A 15,304-nucleotide genomic window follows, 5' to 3' on the forward strand; every position below is an offset into this window, starting at 1 on the left:
CTACTATCTACACAGGGCGCATCTTATTCATGCGCAACTGACAAAAGTGTACATTATCTAATGTACCTCAAAACCCGTCAGTAAACTTTTGACGGCCTCATGCAATCCGCTCTCTGCGGATGAGATCCTTTCAATCACCGTGCCCATCAATACACGGTGCTCCTCCGAGATAGAAGCTCGCCCCCAGCAGAATCTTTAGCTCCTCCGGCCGAGCACCAGACGGTGCCGGACTTGTCCCACGACCTCTTTCGAAGGCCGGACGCGGAGAACCTCGGGGGGCCACATAGCTATCTTCCGCCCCTGCCGGATTCAGAGAAACCCTCCGCGACGACACCTCAGGGTCGCCCGCCTCGCTAGGCGACGCGGCAGGGGGAGGCGTCCCGCTCTCCATCATCTCCTGAAGGAGATCCCCCGAAGACGAGCTCTGCTGAGAAGGGCTGAGCTCCGAGCTACAAGGTAAAAATTCGGTTAATCTTCTCAGATGTAAATCAAGGGTTTCCCTCATCCCTCAAAAGGAAAATCTTTCTCTACTTACGGCTCGCTGGAGGGCTGATCCCCTTGAGGGCGTAGTCCGGCCGAGGAACTCCCTGGCGTCGGACCCTCTGACGAGGATTTTTCCCCCCGCTTCGAGGCCATGGTTTCTGGGTCGTCAGAGGCGGCTCTCTTCTTCCCCTTAGGAGAGGAATTGTCGGTTCCTCCCTTCGGAGCAGCCTCCTTCGAGGAGGCCATAGTTTCCTTGTCCTCCCCCTTGCTTCCCTCCAAAGGCATTATCTCCAGCATCCTGACCAGCATGGGATCCGGCCTGGTTTCGGGAAGGGGAGCCGGACACCTGATCAGTTTTGCCTTCGCTATCCACTCCTGTTTAAAATGACGACTCTTTTAGGGGCAAGTTTATGACAATTATACGGATAGAAGGTCCGGGCACAAGGTTGCTTACTTGAGTATCCGGGCGATTGCAGCTTAGGCCTGCGTCCTCGGTTAAATCTGGACACATCTCTTGTGATCCGAAGAACAATTTATACATCTCCGCGGGCGTTGCGCCCATGAAATTCTGGAGAGCTCGCGGTCCCTCTGGATTAAACTCCCACAGGCGAAGGGAGCGACGTTTGCCGGGCAATATTCAGCGAATCAACATGACCTGCGTCACCTTGACCAGGCTGAGGTCTCCTTCCAAGAGATCCTTAATGCGGCCCTGTAACAAGGGCACGTCTTTGGGCAAACCCCAATCTAACCCCCTGTTGACCCATGACGCTAGCCGTGGTGGGGGACCCGAGCGAAAGGCAGGAGGCGCCACCCACTTGGTGCTCCGGGGAGCGGTGATATAAAACCACTCTCGTTGCCACAAGCCTAGCTCCTCTTGAAAAGAGCCCTTGGGCCATGGAGCATCAGCATTTTTGCTTATAACAGCGCCTCCGCACTCCGCGTGCCGTCCCTTGATCATCTTCGGCTCCACTTTGAAGGTCTTGAGCCATAATCCGAAATGAGGGGTAACACGGAGGAACGCTTCACACACGACAATAAACGAGGAGATATGGAGGATGGACTCTGGAGCTAAGTCATGGAATTCCAGCCCGTAATAAAACAGCAGTCCCCTCACAAAGGGATCCATTGGGAAGCCCAACCCCCGAAGGAAGTGAGACATGAACACCACGCTCTCACCGGGCTGGGGACTGGGAATGACCTGCCCTTGAGCAGGCAACCTATGCGAAATTTCGCCGGTCAGGAACTTAGCCTCCCTCAACTTTAGTACGTCCTCCTCCGTGACGGCGGAGGGCGTCCATCGGCCTTGAAGGTCAGAACCGGACATTGTCGAAGGTCCGAAGCGCCTGGAATCTGGAGCCTAGGGTGTTGGAACTCGAGGCGACCGGCGAACTCGCTTGAGATTGAAAAAAGGAGTAAGGCCTTGGTCTCTTTATAAGAGGTTGAATACCAAGAGCCCTCCCCGTAACCGTTCGAGACTCGTCTTTAATCGAGGAAACATGCTAACAGGCGCGGTTGGGTTACCCACGTCCGTATTGATGAGAATCCCGTAAAAGGGGGTACACGATCTCTGCTTTGACAAGACGTGCCAAGGAAACCGCCTCGCAAAACGTGCTGAGGTGGAAAAGTAAAAACGATTCGAGTAAAGGACTTGGCCGTAGTGTGATGACGCACTGCGGAATACGTCAGCAGATTTGATTTGTGTTAATATTATTCTCTCTATGGCAATATGTGGAAACTTATTTTGCAGAGCCGGACACTACTCTTGGTGTTTACAATCTTCTATGAAGGACTTGGAGGAGGAACACGCCTTGCAATACCGAAGACAATCTGCGCGCCGAACTCGTCGTCATTGAAGCCTGGTTCAGGGGCTACTGAGGGAGTCCTGGATTAGGGGGTGTTCGGGTAGCCGGACTATACCTTCAGCCGGACTCCAGGACTATGAAGATACAAGATTGAAGACTTCGTCACGTGTCCGGATGGGACTTTCCTTGGCGTGGAAGGCAAGCTTGGCGATGCGGATATTCAAGATCTCCTACCATTGTAACCGACTCTGTGTAACCCTAACCCTATCCGGTGTCTATATAAACCGGAGGGTTGTAGTCCGTAGGACATCAACTCCATATACAACAATCATACCATAGGCTAGCTTCTAGGGTTTAGCCTCCTTGATCTCGTGGTAGATCTACTCTTGTACTACCCATATCATCAATATTAATGAAGCAGGAGTAGGGTATTACCTCCATCGAGAGGGCCCGAACCTGGGTAAAAACATCGTGTCCCTTGTCTCCTGTTACCATCCGGCCTTGACGCACAGTTTGGGACCCCCTACCCGAGATCCGCCGGTTTTGACACCGACAATTGATGTTAGATTTATAGAAATAGAAAAACAAGAAATGAGATGGATGACTTGATTAGGTTGATGGCTAGACGACATGTGGGCAGATTTTGTGTAAAGTGGAGTGCCACAAAAATAGCACAGATGACGTTTTGAGGTTTTTGTGCAAAATGTCACCACATGAAAGTAATCAACCTGCCACCACTGCAAGTGAAAGATGGTGCAACACGGATAAGACTACGTGTGGCACACTTAACAAACTTTCAGGACTCGAGCGTGGATTTTCATAGTATTAAGACTAACTTAACACCACTTGAATAGTTTTAGGACTCTTCTTTTTTTACACATTGTAAGATGGATTTGTACTTTTTTTTTGCAGAAAGATGGATTTGTACTACACATGTGTAAATTTGTATGAGAAAATACATTGTTACATGAGCTACACAAAAACTGAGAACAATTTGTTTTCTTTAGCGAACATTACATGCACTGTTCATGTTTTCAAAATCTGAAAATTGTCATTTTTGTGTAGCTCACGTGTCAATGTATTCCGCCTTCCTCCAAGATGATGTAAGCCCCGATGAGGACCAACGCGAGGTGATCCGCAGTCCCGGGGAGAGATTGGGAGCAAGGTTGTCAGAAATCACGATTCTGTTGTAAGATTCTACGACTTTATGATCCAAACAGACCTCTCCGATTCTACAATTTTAGTTCACAGAATCTACGTTTCTACGATCCTAATAGTTAAGTTCGACGATTTACGATCCTACCATCGGAGCTCCGATTCAATTTAAAATCGCGATTCTGACAACCTTGATTGAAAGTGAGTGCCGAGATGAAGACTCTTGATGGAAGATGCCATCGGAGGACATGCGGAACCGTATGTGTTTGTGCTACGGGAAATCATATTGTACCAATCACCTGTTCACCAAATTAGTTACTAACCAAACACACTCTTAGGGCCTCTTTGATTTGCAGGATCCTAAAAACGTAGGAACGAAAGAAACACATGATAGGATAGGGATGCCTCCGCAAGGTAGATGGTTGAAAAACTCATAATTTTGCAAAAGCGTTGATGTTTGATCCATAGGGATAGAAAACACATAAATCCAAATGAATATGGTCAAGTCACAAGAAAAAGTACAATTAGAATGTTATTACGCCATTAAGAATATTTAGTCTCTTTCTTCATACATAGAAATTACACGCTCCCTCCGTCCCGAATTAATTGTTTTAGATTCGTCTAGATACGGATGTATCGACACCCATTTCAGAAGTATTCTCTCTGTTTTTTTGGTAGTCTACATATAAAATCTGGTCAATGTCAAACTTTGTCAACTTTGACCAAGTTTATAGAAAAAAAGTATATCAAGATTCACAGAATGAAATTAATATTATTAGATGCATCATGCAAATTAGTGTTCATACCACATAGCTTTAGTATTGCGGATGTTGATATTTTTTTTCTACAAAGTTAGTCAAATTTTACAAAGTTTGGCTTTGACCAAATTTTATATGCGGATAAAAAGAAACGGAGGAAGTAATAATAAAGTAAAATTTGCCCCATTGTTTTGAACCCGGGAAAGGTTCCCCATTTTTTAAAATGTTTTTCCTTCGCTTTTGAGCGAAACGAGGCCCCCCTCCGGTGGCGGTAGAGAATGGGCAACGGCGAGAAGCGAAATTTCAAAATTTGCGGGGCAACACACTGGCTGGGGGAACGGCATCCCACTTCGCTTCCCACCACCACGCCCGTCCCGCTTCCCCTCTCTCGGCCTCTCCGGGTTCCGGGCGCGGCGGATTGATTGATTGATCTGACCCTTCCGCCCCCAAGAAATTTATCACCCCCAATCCAACACCTTCCTTCTCTCACAGCCTCCCGAGCTTCCGATTTCCGCATTCCAATCCGCCTCTGCCCCCCTTTCCTCGACCGCGTCCGTCTCCATGGGGAGGAAGAAGGGCGCCGTCGGCGGCGCGAAGAGCGTGGCCGTGCCCGTGCCGGCGCAGACGGAGGTGGAGGTTGAGAAGGAGGCCAAGAAAGCGGCTCCGAGGAAGCGCAACCCGTGCCCCGGAATCCGCGCCGTCGGCGGCCGGATCTACGACCCGGAGAACGGCAAGACCTGCCACCAGGTGAGCGCCGTTCCGGATCTGCAACCGTCCCTCCCGCGGGTCACTCTGTTCTGGGGGCCGGATTTGGCTGGCTGATTGGTTTTCCCGTTATGCGCTCGCAGTGCCGTCAGAAAACAACGGACTTTGCGGTGGCCTGCAAGCAGCCCGGGGGGAAGGGGCCCTGCTCAACCCACTTCTGCCACACGTGCCTGTCCAACAGGTAAAATGGATGGATTTCTTTCACGGATTCAATCGATCGTCGTCTCCGTCTTGGTCTGATCTGGGTTTTCTTCTTTGGCTTGTTTAGGTATGGCGAGGACGCGAAGAAGGCGGCCAAGAAGGCGCGCTGGGCCTGCCCCAAATGCAGGGGCATCTGCAACTGCAGCTTCTGCAGGTTACACCCAAGAGCCAAGCTGATGCACGTTTATTATGGGATTTCTAGCTTAGTAGGTGTATTTCTTACTTAGCTTGGTTTTGTCTGACAGAAAGAAGAAAGGGGAGACTCCCACAGGGATACTGGCCCATGCCGCCAAGGCGACAGGGCACTCTTCCGTCCATGAGCTGCTGAAACAGGGCTCGGACATGGTGGCCGCTGCACAGACGCTGACCTCGCTCCCCGTGAAGATCAAGAAGGTCCATTTCTTTGTTTGGTGATTCTCTGTTTTACATTGTAATTGTTGTTCATTATTGCTGATTCTGTTTTGCTGGCCCCTTTGTTAGGAACAAAAGAGGGCCCTAGGGACAGATGATGATGCCGATGGAATAGTGGTTGATGGGGATGAGAATGTAGGGACTGATCTCAATGCATTTCCTTTATCTCCTGCCAACAAGAAGCTGAAGAAGGGCGCTTCTGATGAGAGCACTGATGTGCTCAAGACCAAAACTGAGCTACCCAAAGGTACTCTGGTCACTAATGTTGTAGGGGCCAAGCTGGAGGCCGACGATGTTGGGTCTGCGATTCAGTTTTATGAATTCTGCCGCACATTTGCTGAGGTACTCATGCAACCAAGTAATAATGATAATCTTTCAGCTTTTACTTTCTTGATACTATGTTTGTATTGCATTGCTTTCATGCCGTATGTCTTTAGAAAATGGGTTATTGTTTCCACGGTTCCACATGTTGATCTGTCATCTTGTGTCTGCTGGAATATAATTTGTCGTGTAAATGGAATGATGTAGAAAATGATTTTTTGCTCAGGTGTTTCAAATAAAGAAGGGACAGCCTGAAAAAGTTCTTCAAGTCATAACTGGAGGAAGCCGTAAAGGCCGAGTGGTGCCTTCAGTTGTTGCTGATCTTCACATTAGTTTGCTGTCTGTCCTCCAAGAAGACAGAGGAGAGAAGTACGTCCATTCTGAATTGATGTTTCTTTGTAGTTTTGTTTAAATCTGATTATTAAATGACTAAGTGAGGTTATTTCGTTCATAGCCCTTTGGACTATTCAAGAGATGGGGATGCTTGGATAACTGAGACTGGCAGATATATTAGTGAATCCACAGTTATCTCGAAGGAACTACCTCTTGACTGTTTAAACCAAGGGGTATCAGGATATAAAAAGTTGAGCCCTTCTTTAAAGCTCCATGTGCTGAATTTTCTGTGTGATGAGACCCTTTCTACTGCGTAAGTACTGCCTACTGTATTTCTGTAGTAGTTCACTTGGCTATTTTACTCCTATATTAATTATATTTTGATTTTGTTCAGAACATTAAGGGGCTTGATTGTCAAACAAGATGAAGGTGCCACTGAGAGAAAGATTGCTGCAAGAGAAAAAATCCGTGCTGCGAAGGAAAAGGTTGAGAGCTCAGGCAACCTCTTTTCTTTTCGTCCACTCACTTAGTTTTGGAGTACTAAACAACAGGTTTCTCTGGTTTTACAGGAAAAAGAGCTTAAAGAAAGACTAAAGAATGAGATGGATAAATCAATGTTTCTGAGAAAAGGAGAAGAAATTAAGAGTCTCATTTCTCAAATTAAGGAGTTAAATGAAGACAAGGAGGCAGCAGTAGATGGTCTGAACATTATGAATTGATATATCTACATCTTTTCGTATTATATTTGTTTTAGCTTTCTGAACTTCATTAGCTCTCCACATGCTTGATGTTTTGCAGTTTTATTAAATAAGTATATCTTTTTATACTGTACTTGGTTTTGCAGTTTTGTCAAATGTATCTTTCTGCACCTCTCTTTCAAGCTTTAGCTTGAATTTGTATTTGACAAATTACAAATGTTGCCTATTCATTTATACTCCTTTATGCGTGTATTCACTTTCTGTTTTGTTAATTCAGTGTTAAACCTGCATTATTCATGGTAATATTTTTCTAAAGCTCAACAGAATGAAAAAACATGTATGCTGTTCCCAAGCCTCTTAGTTGCATGTAGCCATGTGTCTTTTTCTGAATGTGAAGTAACTAAAGAACATTCTCAGCCTCAGGCTCCATTTCAAACATAACACTTCTCAGCATGGTGTGAAGTTATATCCCCTACACTGTTTGCTTATCTTATTCTGTAATGTGTTAAGGCGCTGAGCTAGCTGTGCGGTACTAATTGCCTTCTATTACCTCAACCGTGGTGATATTAGATGAGAAGCTGGGAGATCTACTTAGGACAAAGCCTGTCAGGAAAGACAAAGGGGTTGCATACTGGAAGTTTGATGGTTATTACAAGAAGACCTCAATAATGCGCCAAGGTTCATCTGAAGTTATTATGCAATAAGCTTTCATGTTACTCATGTATATTTATGCAGTTAGTGACTACCAATATCATGTTTGTATCAGAGTTTGACACAACAGGGAACAATGACAAGTGGTTTATGTTCACTGAGGAAGAAGAAAAAGTAATTGGAGATCATTTGGCCCCAAGGTAAGGAGTTTATCATATACTCCCTCCGTAAAGAAATATAAGAGCATTTAGATCACTATTTCAGTGATCTAAACACTCTTATATTTATTTACAGAGGGAGTAGTATTTAGATGTTGTTTCCTTTATGAAGATAGTATATTTGGTGTTTAAGTACTAGCAGGTCACCAACGCTTTAGATCCGCTAGAAATTTTTGATTGTTGTACAGTGCTATCATGATTTGGCAACTTGGCTAACAATATATCTAATGCATGATCCTTAGTTAGCCCTGTTTCTCCTGATCTCCATGCACTAGTATGTTTATCCGTTGGCATCTAACTTAGGTCCTGTTGTAACTGGTTAATGTAGGTCCCAACTTCAGTGCAAGAGTCATACCCAGGCATGATGACCTACTGAACTTTTGTTTCAGTGGTTTGAAGGTATTTATTTAATCCTTTTGCTGCTCATTGTTCCCAGATCCAACGGCATACCATATTTGTATACAACTGATACTGAAATGTGTTATGTACCATCATCAGAGCAATATTTTAGAAGCCGGGTATATGTAACACAATTTTGAAAACTTGAAAAATTATGGAAAAAACCCTCGGTGTAAGTAGATGGTTGATAGAAGTTACCCTTGTAAAGTTTTACCCAGTAAATACATGCATGGATTTTCTTGTGATTTTTCATATGTTGCAACTTAAGAGTGATTTTTGGTAAAGTTTGGAAAAAATGGCTAATGGCCCATTGCTGAATGTTTTGTGTTGGCAGGTGAGGTGGTGGTATGCTAGCGTCCTGGCGTTGCGTGTGATCCAAGTTGCGGGCTGACAACCTTTTGCGGTAGGGAAGTTACGCAATGGCAGAAGAAGCAACAACTACCTGAAGATGCAGTCACAACATTCGAATCCTAGGGTTATGTTTTGTCCAGATGGAAACTTGGGAGGTTTTTGTGAACCATGGACAAAGTATGGTTTGAATGTTGTGAACTAACTCGGGAGGTTTGAATGTTGTCACATGGTCGCTTATGTTGGTTGTATAACCAATTGTTCTGTAGCTTGCATATAGCAAGAAATCCAATTCACCTGTATCTCAGGTGGTGGTTATGCATCTAGCATGGCTAGGATTCCCCCACTTAAGTTGCCTGAATTCGGTCTTCACCTGCTTATGTCGCTTTTTCATTCTATGGTGATGTAGCTTCAGACCCATCTAGAAATGCTGATCGCCTTCTTCCACAGTTTGTGGTTTGGTCGCACTCAGTCTCACCATTCGATTCAAACTTAATGGAACTGTATACTTGAGCACAAACCAGTACAATCCCGCACAACTGCCTAGGGGAGCCCTGCTTTGCAATAGTATCTAGTAACTTCATAAACCAGAATCTTAGATGTAGATGCCACTAGTACTAGGGTAACTCTAGCAGATTACTTGAAACCAGGCCTTTAAAACTGTATTATAGCTTCCCTTTGTAATTTGGGATCTGTTGGATATCGTTGGGTAACACACATGAACTTTTAGCCGCACGACACTTACTACATGCTTTTGTTTGGAAGCGTATAAAACCTAAACGCCTTGGAGATTAGGTGTAGCTCTCTCTTCAGAGTGTAGGAACGCTTATATGATTTTCACATTGTATCAGAGCCTATCTCCTCCCCATCCATGTAGCAAAAAAGAAAAAGAAAAAGAAAAAGAAAAATAAAACAATCCGCATCACCATCATGGCTTCCTCATAGACCGTCAGGCTGTCCCTTGGGCCTCCAACGTATGAGAAGCGTTGACGGGAAGTGGTTTCACCATATTCCCGTGCCATGCTGTAGCGACCCGACCCGAATGGATCAAGTCTCTGTGCATAAGTGTCATCCCTGGATCGGTAATGCTGATACACACAGTACTTGAAGGATTTATAACAGAGTAGCAATCACACACTTATTACATCGAATGTCTCAAAAGAGAACTTATTACAATAAATATGCCTTAAGGCTATCTAAATAAGATAACAGCGGAAGACTTGGAAGATAAAGTGAGTCCATCAACTCCAACGGCATAGCTGAGTGCATGACAAACGACCTAGCGCACCTTACCCTTTGTCTGAAAAGTCTGCACATTGAATATGCTGGCAAGATAACACAATAGAGCAATGAACAAGTAAATGCTATTACTACATGCATATATGGCTGGTGGAGACTCTATGGTTATAATGTTTTTGCGAAAAGCCAATTTTTCCCTACAACAAAGTAATATATTTTATTTAACTACAAAGTTTGTTGAAAAACATTGAGAATGGTAAATCCCCATCTTAATCCCAATTAAAAGTAATTAACATCCCAACAAATTAACTTAGAGTGATGAGATCCACATGATAATCCAAGAACCAGATACTCAAGATGTCCATAACCGAGGACACGGCTAACCATGATTAGTTTGTACACTCTGCAGAGGTTTGTGCACTTTTCCCCACAAGACCCGATCTCCTTCGTTGTATTTCTCGCACTGCATGGTGTTTGAGAAACAGATGACCGAGACACAGTCTTTCCGAAGAGGTCCCCTTAACCGATAGATAGGCCGGTACACCTACAATCCCCTACATCTGCTAGCCCATCATGGAAAGATTTCCCACAACTTACTCAACTATGCTAGAGCCCATAATAGCTTGTGGCTGCACACGGAAGTTTCCAGCATGAATAATCTTATGATCCCTTTGAGCCTGGGTGGCGAACCAAAAAGGACATCACTGGTATATCCCCACGTGCCCGCGACCAATCCACCTAGATGTGTGTTTAAGTAGCCACCTTAAGTAAACCATTAATTAATAATCTCACATCTGTCATGGATACTCTCAAACCCAATCCACGTCTACGAGCATAGCATGACAATAAGTAGCATAACACAGAAGTAACTCTTAGGGTTTGATAATAAAAGGGTAATAGGTTCTACCTCATCATCTACCTCCCAAACCCATAAGTTAAGAGATCCTACTCATGCAATGTTTAAGGAGTTGAAACTAATGCATAAAAACTGGGTAAAAGGGATATGATCGAAGTGTTACTTGCCTTGCCGATAATCCGCAAAACCTAGTGACTCGTAGTAGCACGCTGCGCACTTCAGGAATTCTATCGCAAACAAACAATAGCATACATAAGCACTCAAGCAAAGATGCACGGGTAAATATTGAATAAGAAGACCGAATCTGAAAACTCAACTGAAGAGATTCGATCTGGAAAAAGAATCAATCGAATCGGAGCTACGGAACTGAAACTACGGTCAAAAGAATTTCGAAAACAAATCTGCTTGAAACCAAATTTTAAATTTGTCAAAACCTTGTTCAAGTTGGTTAGACAGAAAGAGGGCTTCGAGACGAAGGTCTGGACTCTTGTTTCACCCGATTTGGATAAACGAGCGAAAAGATAAACTAAAACTAAGATCAGGGCAGAAATAACGATTGAAAATAATCACAGAAAAACCCTGGAAAATAAAACGAGACGAACAGGCTAAGGAACGAACGTTCGCTGTCTGCGGTTAACGGACGAACAACATTCATTAAAACGAATGAACGGACGAACGTCTGCTAAATAACCGAACCGAGAAAACCGAACCGAACAAAAAAAAAACACATTCAGGGTTTTTTTAAAAACCGATCGGTTTTACCTAAACAGAAAAAAATCGGGCGTCGGATTCCGGCGAGATCCGGCGAACGGCGGCGGCTCCGATGGGCTTGCGCGGGCGGCGCGGCTCGGCGAGGCGCGGCGTTCTCGGCGGCGCGGCTCGGCAGCAGCAGCGGCGTGCGGCGGCGCGAGGTGGCGGGGTTTGTGGCGGCGGCGGCGCTGCGGCGAGGGGCGGTGGCGGCGGCGACTTGGGGGTCCAGGGGGATGCGGGCGACGCTATTTAAGGAGGGAGGGGGCTCGGCCTCGGGAGTACTCCCGGGCAGCTCGCCCGTGTCCCGGCAAGACTCAGGCACGACGACGGAGGCGGTGGCGCGATGCGGGCCGGCCTGGCTCGGCTGGGCCTTCGGCTCAGTCGTGCGTTGACTTTTTTTAAACAGATTTCGCCGGAAAAATCCTAAAAAATAAAATTTAAATATAAAAATACCGAAATGAATTTTCACTGTCTAAATAGAATATTTAGAACAAAGTAAACATTTTCTTGATCTGAAAATGCAATTTTAAAAAATGCATATTTTCTAATTCAAATAAAATAGCAATAAAATCCAAATAAAATTATTTATTTAATTTTAATATTTTTCCTCCAATATTTCATTTATTTTGGAGAAGTCATGTTATCTCCTCTCATATATTTTAATATGAAATATTTTCGAAAAGAAAAATAATTAAAACAAAAAATGATCCTCATTTCAATATTTGATAAAAATTCAAATATGAAAATCATGAAATCCCCAACTCTCTTCGTGGGTACTTGAGTTGCTTAGGATTTTTAGGATCGCAAAACAAAATGCAATAAAATATGATATGCATGAATGATCTATGTATAACATTCCAAATTAAAAATTTGGAATGTTACACATGCATATCGTATTTTAGGCAACCATCCAAATGAACTATGACTAGAACACACATGTAGAAGAAGCTAGCAACCAAACAGAGCGAGTAGGATTTTAAATGGTCCGAAAGAAGCATGATGTGTGCCATACGACAAAAAATCCTGAAAATAATGTGAATCTTATCCAAATAAACTTAGTCAGAACAATAGAAAAACAGAACAATAGAAAAACGATCCAAATAAACCTAACAAAAATGGAAAAACATAGCACGAGATCATACATGGGAGTGAACATGTTTTCATACTGGCCGCCTCCTTCGACTCCGACGACCGCCTCTAAGAGTCCCCTGTTACTCGCTGCATCACAGGCAGGCTGTATGTCGGAGCTAAATCCGGGAGATCCCTCGGTAGGGTATCGTGGCTAGGAGATTGGGCTGGATGGTAACAAGTGGCAGTGTTTTACGTAGGCTCAAACTCTCACGGTGAAGATAATATCCTACTCCTGTTCGTATTGCGATTTAGGTGTATACAAAGTACATATGAAGACCAAGGGATTTTAATCTGTCTACCGACGAGCCCAACCCCTGACTTATAAACATACAAGGAGTCCTAGGGTTACAGATCCTAGTCAACTACGTCGGTGGAGGTAGAGTACTCCATGATACCGATACATTTGGCTTGCACGTCAAGTCTTCTGGAGTCTCCGTATAACGCCACATGGTCCACTCAGTGTGGCCCAAGACGAAACTGACCTAGGAGTCGCCAACCCGGTCCACTAAGTCGAGAACCGACATGGTGAGAGAGCCCTGCACCGCAACACCATCATTATGTATGAACGGATTTGTGGAGTGGTTTGGACAATAAGGGCATGTTTGGTAGTCTACATCACCCCCAAACACTACTAGGGAAAACCCTAGTAGTAGCGCTTGTTTTGTAGCTAGTAGTAGTGCTTGTACAAGCGCTACTACTAAGGCGCTACAACTAACTGTTAGTAGTAGCGTTGGAAAGCGAGCGCTACTGCTGTACCTAGTTAGCAGTAGCGCTTTTCTTGGAAAGCGCTACTGATAATAGTAAGTAGTAGCAGCGTTTCTTTTGAAAAGCGCTCCTGCTAACTTTTCCTGTATTTTTGAAAATATAGCTTATTTTCGTTGTGGTTTTATAGACAGTACTTTCATCATATGATTGTATGACCATGATTAGTTATTATATATAACAGTGGATGAAATGAACGTGGAGTAGATTCAAGTGGAGGCAACATGTGGTGCATGTCAAAAGTACTACTAATCCAAACTTGATCTAGTTTGGATCAGTAGTACTTTCGATGTGCATCACATGTTGCCTCCACTTGAATCTAATCCATGTTCATTTCACCTACTGATATATATATAATAACTCATCATGCTCATATAACAACTTAGCATCATGCATCATCGATCATAATAATAAATACTCATCATTGGTATCATAATAACAAGTCCTACTCATCATCATCGATCATACAACTTCTACTCGTTATCATAATAACAAGTCATACTCATCACCATCATAGTCATCTAACCAACCCTACTTAATTGTTCTTAGCGCATGATCATGAGTATTAGCTAGGACCTAAATACCCTCTCTAAGGTAAAATAGCATAAAACAAGATAGGCCCTGACTCTCTATTATGGAGAATGGAGGTCATCATGTCTCCAATTCTTGCCCTTCGCAAAATGTTGCTTCCAAGTAGCTCCCTACGATTGACCATACATTTTCCAATCTTTGATTGTCATGTCTTCATCGGTTTTAGAAATCCGGTATGAACAACAGTGATGCGTAGGATGACCTGGCCGAAAGTTCATAACATCAAGGCGACCATTCGAAAACATCAAATGACACACACAATCCTTCGGGATTTTCTATTGAAAAACATAGTAATAACTTCGTAGTTAGCAATGTAGTTGAGTTTTAGAAGAATTTATGCAAAAGATGCATGAATGTCGTAATCGTAAAAAATCATACATATAACAACACTAATACAGCTAAAACCCTAGCGAACGACGGGTATCGGCGCGGGCAGTGGACACCCAAAGAGAAGGAACCATCACTGGATCATAGCTCCAGTGAGATCCTTGAAGAACCTGCCCTCCAACGCAACCATGTAGCGACGAACGTGCTCGTCCTCCTCGCTGACACGGTGACGTACCACCTCCGCGGGGTCCTCAAGCCTCCGCACCGTCACTGGCCCACGCGACCGCCACCAAAGAAGGTTCGGGTCAACGACGGGCTGGCTCCTCACCAAGCTGCGCCCCTCGAAGGTAGCACCTCCCAGTACCAGCCCGGTGGAGCCCAGTCCCGGACATGGCCCCTCTAATCAAGCAGGCCTCCTCCTCCGAGTCGACGACGAGGATGCGGGATAGGCATCGTCGATGTTGATGCGAGAATAATTGCTTTAACTAAAAAAAATAACAACAAATGTGACATGTTGAACATGGTTCAATCATAACTAGGGTTCATACTACATTATTCTAAGATTAAACACCTAAAATACCTAAATTATATTAACTACACCTAATTAAAAACCTACATTCCGAACATGATAACTAGCTAGGGTTCATACTACATGATTCTAAAATTAAACACCTAAGATCATAGCCTACTACATTATTCTAAGATTTAACCTAAAATTTTCAACTAGCTAGGGTTCAAAATTAACTAGGGAGGAGGAGGGAGGAGGGAGGAGGAGTACCTCTCGGTGGAGGACGGCCGGTGCGGATGGCGGGGGAGGTCGGCCAGCGGGGTGATACGTCTCCAACGTATCTATAATTTTTGATTGTTCCATGCTATTTTATTATCAATCTTGGATGTTTTATAATCATTTTATAGTCATTTATATCATTTTTGGTACTAACCTATTGACATAGTGCCCAGTGCCAGTTTCTGTTTTTTCCATCGCAGGAAATCAATATCAAACAGAGTCCAAATGGCACGAAACTTTACGATGATTTTTTATGGGCCAAAAGGAAGCAGATGGGCCCTGGTTGCACCTGGGGGGTGCCCCGATAGGGATGTAAAC

At 44.2% G+C, this 15,304-nt stretch overlaps 1 protein-coding gene across 1 annotated transcript; it reads left to right on the forward strand.

Annotated features, from left to right (window-relative positions):
• Positions 1-4,500: 4,500 nt before the first annotated feature.
• LOC125547890 lies at positions 4,501-8,992 on the forward strand. The gene is made up of 13 exons (XM_048711632.1): positions 4,501-4,945; positions 5,047-5,144; positions 5,232-5,318; positions 5,410-5,557; positions 5,645-5,917; positions 6,123-6,265; positions 6,351-6,542; positions 6,624-6,714; positions 6,799-6,928; positions 7,498-7,605; positions 7,694-7,778; positions 8,125-8,195; positions 8,530-8,992. The coding sequence occupies exons 1-12, from the start codon at positions 4,760-4,762 to the stop codon at positions 8,159-8,161; spliced, it is 1,578 nt and encodes a 525-aa protein (XP_048567589.1). The 5' UTR covers positions 4,501-4,759; the 3' UTR covers positions 8,162-8,195; positions 8,530-8,992.
• The last annotated feature ends 6,312 nt before the right edge of the window (positions 8,993-15,304 follow it).

Source organism: Triticum urartu, chromosome 3, assembly GCF_003073215.2.
Source record: "Triticum urartu cultivar G1812 chromosome 3, Tu2.1, whole genome shotgun sequence".
Classification (NCBI taxonomy): domain Eukaryota; kingdom Viridiplantae; phylum Streptophyta; class Magnoliopsida; order Poales; family Poaceae; genus Triticum; species Triticum urartu.